This window comes from Hemiscyllium ocellatum, chromosome 44 (genome assembly GCF_020745735.1).
Source record: "Hemiscyllium ocellatum isolate sHemOce1 chromosome 44, sHemOce1.pat.X.cur, whole genome shotgun sequence".
Taxonomy (NCBI): domain Eukaryota; kingdom Metazoa; phylum Chordata; class Chondrichthyes; order Orectolobiformes; family Hemiscylliidae; genus Hemiscyllium; species Hemiscyllium ocellatum.
The window spans coordinates 19,639,816-19,651,608 of record NC_083444.1 but is presented as its reverse complement, the minus strand read 5'-3'; the positions used below and the strand labels follow the sequence as shown (position 1 = coordinate 19,651,608).

The following is an 11,793-nucleotide window of genomic DNA, read 5'->3' as shown; positions in this document are numbered from 1 at the left end:
CATCGGTCAGGTGCACTTGTAAGCAGGCCTGTTTCTCACTGTCTCTATTCCCATGAAGTGAGCTCAGATAAGCATGCCGTGCAGTCTCACACCATGGGTTCAAGCCTGTGCATGTGTGAGTGTGAGTTAGCACATGTCATTCACACTCAGTCCACGAATATCCTTGTTGATACTGTCATCAGTTTGGAATCCCTTGGACAAACGCTACATTGGGAATGTATAACCCAAAGAGAATGGGAACAGGGCGCCCAGTTGGCTTGTCAACTATGATCATAATGGATAGCAGAGCAATCTCAAAGGGCTGAATGGCCTTCTGCTGCTCCTATCCTTTCCATGAATGGTGGCCTTACTCCCGCTCAGGTTACCATTGCCCATTGTTGCCTTCTCCATGTTTTTAAGAAGCCCTCCCCCATTAGGTCCTGACCAGGCCTTCCTCACACCTCTTGTTGGGTTAATTCTGAGCTCCTTCTCTTCCTAGTCATTACCCAATCTCATCCAAAGCCGTAATTAATCTCTTCCCCTGCCCTTTCCCGCCAGGCAGTCAGATTAAAAAACATCCCATTAAGGATGACTTCGGCTGAGATGTGCGACGTTGGTGGCTTTTCCTCTCGTACGTTAATAGTTGTGTACAGTACCCATCAATAAGTCCCTTTGACCCGTCAATAATTCACCCGGACCTTTCCCGATGTCATCTACTGCATCTGTTGCACCCGGAGTGGTCTCCTCTACATCGGGGAGGCAGGACACATTCTTGAGGATCATCTCTGAGACACCCACACCCACCAACCCCACCATCCCATGGCTGAACATTTCAACTCCCTCTCCCACTCCATCAAGGATATGCAGGTCCTAGGCCTCCTCCACTGCCAAACCGTTACCACCCGACGCCTGGAGGAGGAACGCCTCATATTCCTCCTTGGGACCCTGCAACCACACGGGATGAATGTGGATTTCAACAGCTTCCTCATTTCCTCTCCCCTCCACATTATCCCAGACCCAAACCTCCAACTTGGCACTGCCCTTCAGACCCATCTATCACTGCTCCTTTAGGGCGGCACGGTGGCACAGTGGTTAGCACTGCTGCCTCACAGCGCCAGGGACCTGGGTTCAATTCCCGCCTCAGGCGACTGACTGTGTGGAGTTTGCACGTTCTCCCTGTGTCTGCGTGGGTTTCCTCCGGGTGCTCCGGTTTCCTCCCACAGTCACAAAGATGTGCGGGTCAGGTGAATTGGCCATGCTAAATTGCCCGTAGTGTTAGGTAAGGGGTATATGTAAGGGTATGGGTGGGTTGCGCTTCGGCGGGTCGGTGTGGACTTGTTGGGCCGAAGGGCCTGTTTCCACACTGTAAGTAATCTAATCTCTCTAACCTATCACCTTCTCCCTCACCTTCATTCACCTATCGCTTTCCCAGCTACCTCCCCCAACCACATCCCCTCCTATTTCTCAGCCCCAACCCACAAGCCTCATTTCTTATGAAGAGCTTATATGTCGATTCGCCTGCTCCTCGGACGCTGCCTGTCTTGCTGTGCTTTTCCAGCACCTCACTCAGGACTCCCTTTGACCCGTCAAGCCCGTGCTGCTGAAAACACATGACATCCCACACAAGGCCCGCTTTCCCACATTAGGCCTTGAAAAATCTATGATATGTCGAGTGGATCTTCCAACTACTTTTTCAAGGTTTCCCACCTCTCCTACCCTCCCATCCCAGATTCCCACCGCCCTCTGACTGAGAATAGCGTCCCCTCAAACCCCCTGTGAAACTCCGGCCCTTGTTATCATTCTTTCACGTCTGTGGATTAGCAGATTAAACGCTGCCACTGAGAATGTCTGAGCGGTAACGTTTAATCTATGGCTTGCGTTTGCCTCAGTGCGGGGAATCGCTGCCGTGTGAGAGAGTTCTCATCGGTTCCGCCAGGCCCACAACCCTGTATTTCCCCGTGGCTGATCTCCCTAGCCTGCGCACCTCTGGACAATTAAGCACAGCCAATCCCCCCCGACCTGTGCATCTTTAGACTGTGGGAGGGAACCGGAGCACCCGGAGGGAACCCACGCACAGACACGGGGAGAGCGTGCAAACTCTACACCGAAGATCACCCAAGGGTGGAATTGAACCCGGTTCCTGCCACTGTGTTAACTGCTGAGCCGATGAGTTTTTGAGTCTTCTTGCCTGAGAGCAATGGGAGATGGGGGAGGGGGGAAGGGTGCAGTGTCCTTGCGAATGCTTCGGGCTAACAGAGATCGATTCCTAGACAGATAGATCTCTTATTGACTGGGCCAGACCCCCTCAGAATATTTGAAGAAGGTAGCCTAGACCCGAACCTTTTCTTATTGTACAGGCAGTTGTGAAGTGGGTGTTGCAGGTGGGATGCAGCTGGTCAAACCCGCTCAGCTTTAAGCAAAACAGAATTTATTAAAACACTCCAGTTGAAACACAAACAAAACAAAACAGGATTCAAAATAAGTTAACTATAACCAACCCGCTGCAGCAGCCTAACAAAGGAATTGCTCCAATCCAGTAACATCCCATAAACACACCCCTCGACAAAAGGTAAGTTCAAACACCGTTACATACAGGCAGGAGGGAGCAACATCCAGAGAGAGATCTCAGAACCAAGCTCAGTCAGGAATCAGTCACTAAAATTGCAACGTTCCTGCACCCCAGCATCTCGGGACTGCTACAGCTGAACTCAACTAGAAAGAGCCTGGACTGGGTGAACTGGCCTCTCCCCTGCCGTGGCTAAACGAGGCTCTTCCAGACTCCACAGCACCTCTGCCTTTACGACCTCTCTTAAGGGGAAAAGAAACAGGAATGAAGCGATCTTGGTAAAGTGACAGCATGGTCACATATCGATCAGTCGGTGTTACAGGGAAAATGCAGGAAAGTGAGCGGGTGGAACCTTCAATTGGTTCAGCCATGATCCTACTGAATGTTGGAGCAGGCTTGAGGGGCCGAATGGCCTACTCTTGTCCTCCTATCTAATGGCAGCTTCGGAATGCTTATGAAGCAGACACTTGAGTTTGGATGTCACAAATATTTTCTTGTAAACTGTTGATCCAGGAGCACCACCTGCAATGATTCATTAAGCATCGCTTTAGTTTCTGAGATGGTAATTTCCACTCAAAGGTTTATCATCATATCCCTTTCGAGTCTACTCCAGCTGTGGTGGATGGCACAGTGGTTAGCACTGCTGCCTCCCAGCACCTGGGGATCCAGGTTCGATTCCAGCCTCTGACAGACAGACTGTCTGTGTGGAGTTTGGCATGTTCTCCCAATGTCTGTGTGGGTTTCCTCCCACAGTCCTAAACATGTGCTGGTTAGGAGAATTGGGCCCTCGCACCCAGAGATGAGTAGATTAGCTCTGGGAAATGCAGGGTTATAGAAATGGGATACACTTTGGAGGGTTGGTATTGTCTCAATGGGCCGAATGGCCTCTTTCCACACTGTAGAAAATCAGTGTTGCCTTTCCAGGGACAGTTTAATGTGTATGAGAGGAGGGAACAGATTGCAAATGTTTTCATTGCAATTGTTAACAAGAAAAGCATTTTGTACACAAGCAATTAAAATCCTTCATGAGAAGCTGAGAAGTGTCACAGTCCCCTGACATAGCAACACAGTAAGTATAACAAAGGTTTAAAGTCAGTAAATACTGGGAAGATGCAGCAGCTCCAACAGCATCTGGAGAAGGAGGATCACAATTAACATTCACATCAAAGGTTATTGCTCCAGGTGTCAGTGTGTGTGAGAGAGACAGAGATTGTCTGTGTGTGTGTGTGTGAGTGCATGTGAGAGTGTGTGTGTGAGTGCATGTGAGAGTGTGTGTGTAAGAGTGCCTGTGTTTGTGTGTGTGTGAGAGAGTGTGTGCGTGTGTGTGTGTGAGAGAGTGCCTCTGTGTGTGTGTGTGCGCGTGTAAAAGTGCCTATTTGTGTGTGTGTGTAAAAGTGTCTGTGTGTGCACAAGAGTAAGAGTGCCTGTGTGTGTGTAAGAGTGGCGCTGTGTGTGTGTGTGTGTGTGTGTGTGCGCGTGTGTAAGAGTGCATGTGCCTGTGTGTGTGCATAAAAGTACCTGTGTGTGTAAGAGTGCCTGTGCGTGTGTGTGTGTGTGTGTGTGTGTGTGTGTGTGTAAAAGAGTGCCTGTGCCTGTGTGTGTATGAGGGAGTGTGTGGGAAGCCCAGTATTGACACTGACAGTAATGGAGACAGCAGAAGTGCTGCTACACAGGATCTGGCCTCACATAATTCTACCAGCTTTCCCATTAGTGCATATCCTTCCCAATATTGCATGTCTTTCCCAATATTGCACGTTCTTGATATTGGTGCAACGTCTTCACAGTAATGCATCTCCTTCATGTTATTGCATGTTCCGACTGTTACAGTACATCTTTCACATTGAACAAGGCCCTGTGTTCACTGACCAAAAGCAGCTCAGTTCTGACGATGGCCCTGATACAGCTCCACTGTTGTTGACCCAATGAATGGAAACCGTCTGTTACCTCGGAGATGTTGACCAGAAACCAACTCAGCCAGCGGCTGGGTGGGCAGGGGGGAGAGGAGAGTGGAATCGATGACCAGGTCGATGCTTCAGTGACCAATTACAGAGAGCACCGAGGATCCCCTTTTACCCACCAGCGTGCGTTTTCGGCGGAGGCAGTGTGCAGGCCCGTCGCAACACAAGCGCCTCCACTGGAAGGTGTTTCTGGTGAATGAGTAGACCACGGGGTCCAGGCAGCTGTTGAGGCTGGTCAGCACCATGGTAACCCGCCGGGCCGAGTAGGTGAACTGGATGAGGCGGCAGCTGGACAGCACCCGAATCCGCCTCAGGGTGTGCACCAACTGGATGAGGTGGTAGGGCACGAAGCAAATGAGAAAGACCACCAGCACCACGAGTACCGTGCGGAGGGCCTTTCGCTTCACTGAGTGCACTGACTCCTTGCCGGCGGTGGGCTCCAGCAGCTTCTTGGCGATGAGGGGGTAGCAGACGATGATGACCACCAGCGGGATGAAAAAGCCACCTACCGCGGCCGCGATGCTGATCCTGGAGATGTGCCCGCTCCAGGTGTCCATGGAGAAGTTCTCCAGGCACGCTGTGTTGCCGTTGGGGAACCGGCTGGTCAGCGGCACTCTGAGACACAGGTAAAGTAGGCTGGTGGCCAGCAGCAGCCAGATGAGGCAGCATGTGACCACGCTGTAGCGGGTTCTGCGCAGCCAAAGCGAGCGGATGGGGTGGACCACGGCGATGTAGCGGTCTACACAGATGCAGGTGAGGAAGAGAGTGCTGCCATACATGTTGGCGATGAAGAGGGAGCCGGTGATCTTGCACACCACCTCGCCGAAGATCCAGTCGTTCTCCAGGGCGTGGTAGACGATTTTGAAGGGGAGCAGAACGGTGAAGATGAAGTCAATCACGGCCAGGTTGATCATGAAGATGTCAGAGGGTGTGAACTCCCCCTTCTTCCTGAAAAGGTACCAGAGGACGCAGAGATTGGAGACGGTGCCAAAGACAAACACCAGGCTGTACACCACGGGAAACAGGACATACTGGAAGTCGGCGCTGACCTGGCAGGGGTTTGTGTTGTTGGTGAGATTGGCACTGCCTGTGGAATTGGTACTCATTGGAGACGATGTGTGTGACGTCCATCCCAGGGACCAATCAGCTCTCAGCACTCCGGAATCGCCCATGCTTCACTGAATCTGAAATTGTAAGAGTATTCAGCACAGGCTGCTCAGACAGTACGGCTTTGCATTTGACTCTGCGGACTCACAGATTTCCCACAGTGAGGCCATTCAGCCCATTGAGTCTGGACGCACCCTCTGAAGAGCAGTTTCCGCACCTGCTCCAATAACCGCAAACTATTGGCCTGAATGTTCATATCGCACTCTCTGTTTTGCACCGTTTATCTTACAGGATTGTCTCTCGGTTGGAGTTCAATTAATACCTTCCCAAAAAGTTCCTGGGAAATAACAATCCCTATCATTTGGACTTGCTGCACTTTTGGATCTGATGAGTGAGCAGACAATTTCAAATGCAGGACACTTTACCCAGAGCCTCATATTAATCTAGGACTAGAGGGCATAGGTTTAGGGCGAGAGGGGACAGATTTGAAAGGGACCTAAGGGTCAACATTTTTCACACAGACGGTGGTACGTGCATGGAATGAGCTGCCAGAGGAGGTGATGGAGGCTGGTACAATTACAGCATTTAAAAGGCATCTGGATGGGCATATGAATAGGAAGGGTTTAGAGGGTTATAGGTCAAGTGCTGGCAAGTCGGATTAAATTAGGTTGGGATATCTGGTTGGGTTGGACTGAAGGGTCTGTTTCCGTGCTGTATATCTCTGTAACTCTATGATTTGCTCCTTCAAGATGTTCCAGTGAATTCATAGAATCCCTGTAGCGTGGAAAGAGGCCATTTGACCCAACAAGTCCACACCGGCCCTCCAAAGAGTAACCCAGCCTGATCCAAACCTGGGGCCCTATATTTCCCAGGGCTAACGCACCTAAACTACACATCTGTGAACACTATGGGTAACTTAGTGTGGCCAATCCACCCTAACCTGAACATCTTTGGAATGGGTCAATGGGAAATATGTTCAGAGATGTTGGAGACTTAAACCTGGATTTCCTGGTTCAGAGGTAGGGACACTACCGGTGTACCGCAATAGTACCCTTGGGGTCAATGAGAGATTTGGAGATTGAGATGAGTAGGATAAGGAAAGTACCAAAGTATTTCCTATGTTTATACAATTCCATTAGTCATATGACTAGAACAATCCTTGATACCAACAATAAACTGTAATGGAAGGGGAAAATAGCCTTTGACATGACTCCGCCCGAGTAATCCACTCACCACCCTACCAGAAGGATGAGATTGCACTGGGGGAGAGTGTGGGGGAGATTTACCAGGGTGTTGCCTGGGATGGAACATCTCAGTTGTGAAGAGGAGATTTTGGATTGGTTTTCCCCAAGAGCAGAAAACACTGAAGGAGGATCTGATCTGAGTATCCAAAATCATCGGAGGCATGGAGAGAGCCAATCCTGAGAACCATCTGCCCTCCACCACCCTGGCAGATCCGTCGAAGACCAGAGGGCGAACGTTCAAGGTGAGAGCCAAGTGGTTAAGAGGAAAGTTGGGAAGTTCTTTTCCCGCAAAGAGAACGTGTGGCCTGAAAGGATGGTGGAAAATCGAGGGTTGGAGGTACAGGGGAGTCACCAGTAACCGATATATACGTGTTCCCAGGAATTCTCAGCACCATAGAATAAGTGGATGCTGAGAGTCCATGAATCACCTCAACCAGTGATAAACAGGCAAATTGGGGTGGCACGGTGGCTCAGTGGTTAGCACTGCTGCCTCGCAGCACCTGGGACCCAGGTTCGATTCCAGCCTCGGGTGACTGTCTGTGTGGAGCTGTCACATTCTCCCTGTGTCTGTGTGGGTTAGCTCCCACACTGCACACACGTGCAGGTTGGGGTGGACTGGCAATGGGGAATTACTGTGACTCTGACATTGTCAACCTGCTGCTTCAAGTTCCCATTGCCGAAAAGTGGGGCGCTGGAAAAGCACAGCAGGTCAGGCAGCATCCGGGGATGTGGAGAGTCACCACTTTGGGCATATCGGAGACACGGGAGAGGAGTGAGAGATAAATAGAAGGGTGGAGGTTGGGCTGGGGCCAAGGTAGCTGTGAGTGCGATAGAAAGATGTAGATGGGAGGTGATTGTGATAGGTTGGGGAGGATAGGTGAGAAGGAAGATGGACAGGTAGGATAGGTCAAGAGGCAGTGCCGAGTTGGAAGGTTGAATCTGGGATAAGGTGGGGGGGTGATGCCATGTAGTTGGAGGATCCCAAGGCAGAAGCTGGCTTGGATTTAGAGGCGGCCCAGGACTTGGTGGAATGGGAGGGGGAGTTGAATTTTCCATTGCCTCACCCTTCCATGTCTTTGTAATCTCATCCAGTTCATCAAATTAGATTAGATTAGATTCCCTACATTGTGGAAACAGGCCCATCGGCCCAAAACGTTCACACTGACCCTCTGAAGAGTAATCCACACAGACCTATTTCCCTCTGACTAATGTACCTTACACTTTGGGCAATTTATGCAGGCCTGCATATCTTTGGACTGTGGGAGGAAACCGGAGCACCCGGAGGAAACCCACGCAGACACGGGGAGAATGTGCAAACTCCACACAGACAGTCGCCCAAGACTGGAATCGAACCCAGGACCCTGGTGCTGTGAGGCAGCTGTGCTAACCACTGAGCCACTGTTGGGTGGAATGGCCGTGCTAAATTGCCCCGTAGTGTCCCGCAATGTGAAGGTTAGGTGGATTAGCCATGGGATGGGTGGGGGGGTTCTGGGTGGCATACCCTTCAGAGGAGAAAGTGAGGTCTGCAGATGCTGGAGATCAGGGCCGAAAATGTGTTGCTGGAAAAGCGCAGCAGGTCAGGCAGCATCCAAGGAACAAGAGATTCGACATTTCGGGCATAAGTCCTTCTTCAGGAAGGGCTTATGCCCGAAACATCGAATCTCCTCTTCCTTGGATGCTGCCTGACCTGCTGCGCTTTTCAGGCATGCCCTTCAGAGGGTCAGTATGCGCAGAATGGCCTGCTTCCACACTGGGATTCTATCAATCTAGGAAATAGTCAACCCTGATTGGATGGGGCACTCTGATGTGACCATTCTAAGGTGGCATATAAACCCCAGGCTGAGTTAACAATTTTTAGGCATTTACCAAATGACTGAGTCTGTGTCTCAAAACAACGCATGACGTCTCTCCTGGAGATGCTTCACAATAGACACAACACAGAGGACAACAGGAAGTGAAAAGCTGGCAGTGAGGAAAGTAACAGAGCTTCAAATCTAAGGAGGATTCGCAGACCCGAGGGGTGCTCTCAAATGTAGAGCAACTCTTGAAGCCTGTGACTGACAGAGACTAGGCAGTGCATGGGGATACCTCAGTCCACATGATTCGTTGAGATTCTAATGGCTTTGAGGGAAGGACATTCAGGAATTGCAAACGTAACTTTTTGGGTCAAATGCTTGCAGGTTTTGCTAGGAATGTAAAGCAGGGAGCAAGGAATGTAAGGTGCCGAAGACCAAACCTACCCTGAGCAACCACGGGCTGCCGTCTCGTTCAAGCGTGCCTTGTGTTCTGAAACAAGCTCGCGGGCCCTCTTATTTAACAGCCATTCACGGGACTACGGGCTTCGCAGGTCGGGCCAACATTTTGTCGCCCAAGTTTCGAGCGAGCCACCCGCTCAAGCACATCGCTGCAGGAGATGCCATGCCCCCTTTGGAGAAAGGATCGAGAGTGAGAAGAAGGCGGCTGGAGGTGTGTGGGAGCATCGATTTAAGGCGGCGTGTGAATCACTTGTCCAAAGTTCAGTGAGACATTCCTGATGAAGGGCTTATGCTCAAAACGTCGACTGTTCGGATGCTGCCTGACCTGCTGTGCTACTCTGGTGCCCCCACGCTTTAGATTAGATTAGACTTACAGTGTGGAAACATGCCCTTCGGCCCAACAAGTCCACACCTACCCGTCGAAGCGCAACCCACCCATACCCCTACATTTACCCCTTAGCTAACACTGCAGGCAATTTAGCATGGTCAATTCACCTGACCCACACATCTTTGGACTGTGGGAGGAAACGCAGACACGGGGAGAATGGGCAAACTTCACACAGTCAGTCACCTGAGTCGGTAATTGAACCCGGTTCTTTGGCGCTGTGAGGCAGCAGTGCTAACCACTGTGCCACCGTGCCACCCACCGTGCCACTTTTTGACTTTAATGAGCAGGGTGCAAAACCTGTTTCTCCTTTGTCCATAAGACTATCTGTCCATATCATAGACTCACCTTCTCCATTCAAAATGATATCTTTCCTTTAACAACTTATCAAGTTGCTCACACTACTGTAGACGTGGTCTCACCAGCACCTTGTACAGTCCCAGTCAGAGTCCCCTCTCCTTTCATGCCAACCCCTTGACATGAGGGCTGCTATGTTCCTATCAGTGTTTAATCCACATTTCCCTCTGTGGAAACAGTCTGATCTGCTCAGTACTCTGAGCAGTTTTTTTCAAAATTATTTGACGAGGTTGATGTTGAGGGTTAACACTCTGTCCCAACTCTCCTCCAAAATTGAAGCAGGAACCAGGGAGGTGGGTTTGGAACATTTCGGGAAGCTTAGTTCATGCCAGGACAAAATAAAGGCACACATTTCCTCCCCCAATCCAAAGATGTGCAGGTCAGGTGAATTGGCCATGCCCAATTCAGCGCGGTGGCTCAGTGGTTAGCACTGCTGCCTCCCAGCACCAGGGTTCGATTCCAGCCTCGGGCAACTGTCTGTGTGGAGTTTGCACATTCTCCCCGTTTCTGTGTGGGTTTCCTCCCACAGTACAAAGATGTGCAGGTTAGGTGAAGTGGCCATGCTATATTGTCAATGCTATACTGCCCATAGTGTTAGGTGCATTAGTCAGCGGGAAATGGGTCTGGGTGGGTTATTCTTCGAAGCGTCAGTTGGGCCGAAGGGCCTGTCCCAACACTGTAGGGAATCTAATCAAATCTATAATCAACCAAGCAAGAGACATGCTCTCGAGACATTCTGAAGTATTGTTTCAGAAAGAGCTTTGAAGTTTCGAACTGCAGGAGCCAATTTCCCCTCAGCGCATTCTCACTGTGAGCAATGTGTCATTTCAGCTCGAGTGATTGTTGACAGTAAAACACAGCAATACTCACTGAGTCCTCAGTCTCACCTCTCAATGGGGCTGCAATGATTGTGGGATCTCTGAAGTTGTTGCCTGTTTGTCTCTCAGCCAAACGTTATCACCTCCTATCTCTGTTGTAACTTGTCTATTTCCCTGGCTTTCCATGCACTGGTCCCTCCTCTCTACTCCAGTACTTCCTCCCACAGTTTCAGGAAACACCCATTATTTTTACATCTGCTCCTCCTCGCTTTATCCCTTACTTTCTGGGGTTTTGTTCTCTGTTCAAATGTAGTGAACGTGTTGACCACTATTCACAGGAGGGTCCGTGTGCGTTCTCACTCTCTGTTTCACTGTGGAAGAGCTGGATTGCAAGTAGTTAGCCCAGGGCATTGAGTGTGGGTTCTGAACTGGTCAAGCTCCCAGACTGTAGCAAGCAGGGGATAGGGACAAAGCAGTTGCTCAGTCTGAGGTATTGGTCTCCAACTGTGAATTGATCCAGTCATCAATCTAATCAGGTTTTAGAGTCATCCGACACAGAAACAGACCCTTTGGTTCCAACCAGTCCATGCTGACTGTAATCCCAAACTAAACTAGTTCCTGGTTCATATCCCTCCAAACCTTTCCTGCTCATCCAAATGTCTTTTAAATGTTGTAACTATACCCCCATCCCGCACTACCTCAGGAAGTTCATTCCACACGCAAATCATCCTCCGCGTAAAAAAAAACTTCCTTTCATGCTTTTTTAAAATCTCTCTCCTTTCACTTTAAAAAGTAACCCCCTAGCCTCGAAATCCCATATCCTAGGGAATAGATAACTACTATTAACCTTAACTATACCTCCCATTACCTGTAAGGTCGCCTGTCAATCTCCTACGCTTCCAATGAAAAAGGTGTCTCAGTATACCCAGCTCAGTGTACAAGCCCTCCAGTCCCAGCACCATCTCCTCTCTCCAAGAGCCTGGCTATGCACTGTTGTGGTCAAATACGTGATATTGTTCAGGAAAGTGTACCCAACAGCCTTTAAATATGTAGGAGAATGGGTCTGGGTGGGTAACTCTATGAAGGGTCGGCATGGACTTGTTGGGCCGAAGGGCCTGTTTCCA

The 11,793-nt window shown here is 50.1% G+C and overlaps 1 protein-coding gene across 4 annotated transcripts; it reads right to left on the bottom strand.

Annotated features, from left to right (window-relative positions):
* Positions 1 to 2,452: 2,452 nt before the first annotated feature.
* Positions 2,453 to 10,813, bottom strand: LOC132835178 (lysophosphatidic acid receptor 6-like). 4 transcript variants are annotated; one of them, XM_060854530.1, is made up of 3 exons: positions 10,739 to 10,813; positions 9,095 to 9,279; positions 2,453 to 5,687 (listed from the first exon to the last, which is right to left on the bottom strand). In XM_060854530.1, exon 3 carries the CDS (start codon positions 5,673 to 5,675, stop codon positions 4,578 to 4,580), a length of 1,098 nt encoding a protein of 365 aa, XP_060710513.1. In that variant the 5' UTR covers positions 5,676 to 5,687; positions 9,095 to 9,279; positions 10,739 to 10,813; the 3' UTR covers positions 2,453 to 4,577. The 4 variants fall into 4 exon arrangements, with proteins under 4 accessions (XP_060710513.1, XP_060710512.1, XP_060710514.1 ...); XM_060854529.1 differs by having other exon boundaries at positions 10,722 to 10,795; XM_060854531.1 differs by lacking the exon at positions 9,095 to 9,279 and having other exon boundaries at positions 10,739 to 10,804.
* Positions 10,814 to 11,793: the final 980 nt, after the last annotated feature.

Bases quoted from the DNA above. Each gene is read 5' to 3' on its own strand.
- LOC132835178 (XM_060854530.1), bottom strand. From the start codon at position 5,675: ATGGGCGATTCCGGAGTGCTGAGAGCTGATTGGTCCCTGGGATGGACG.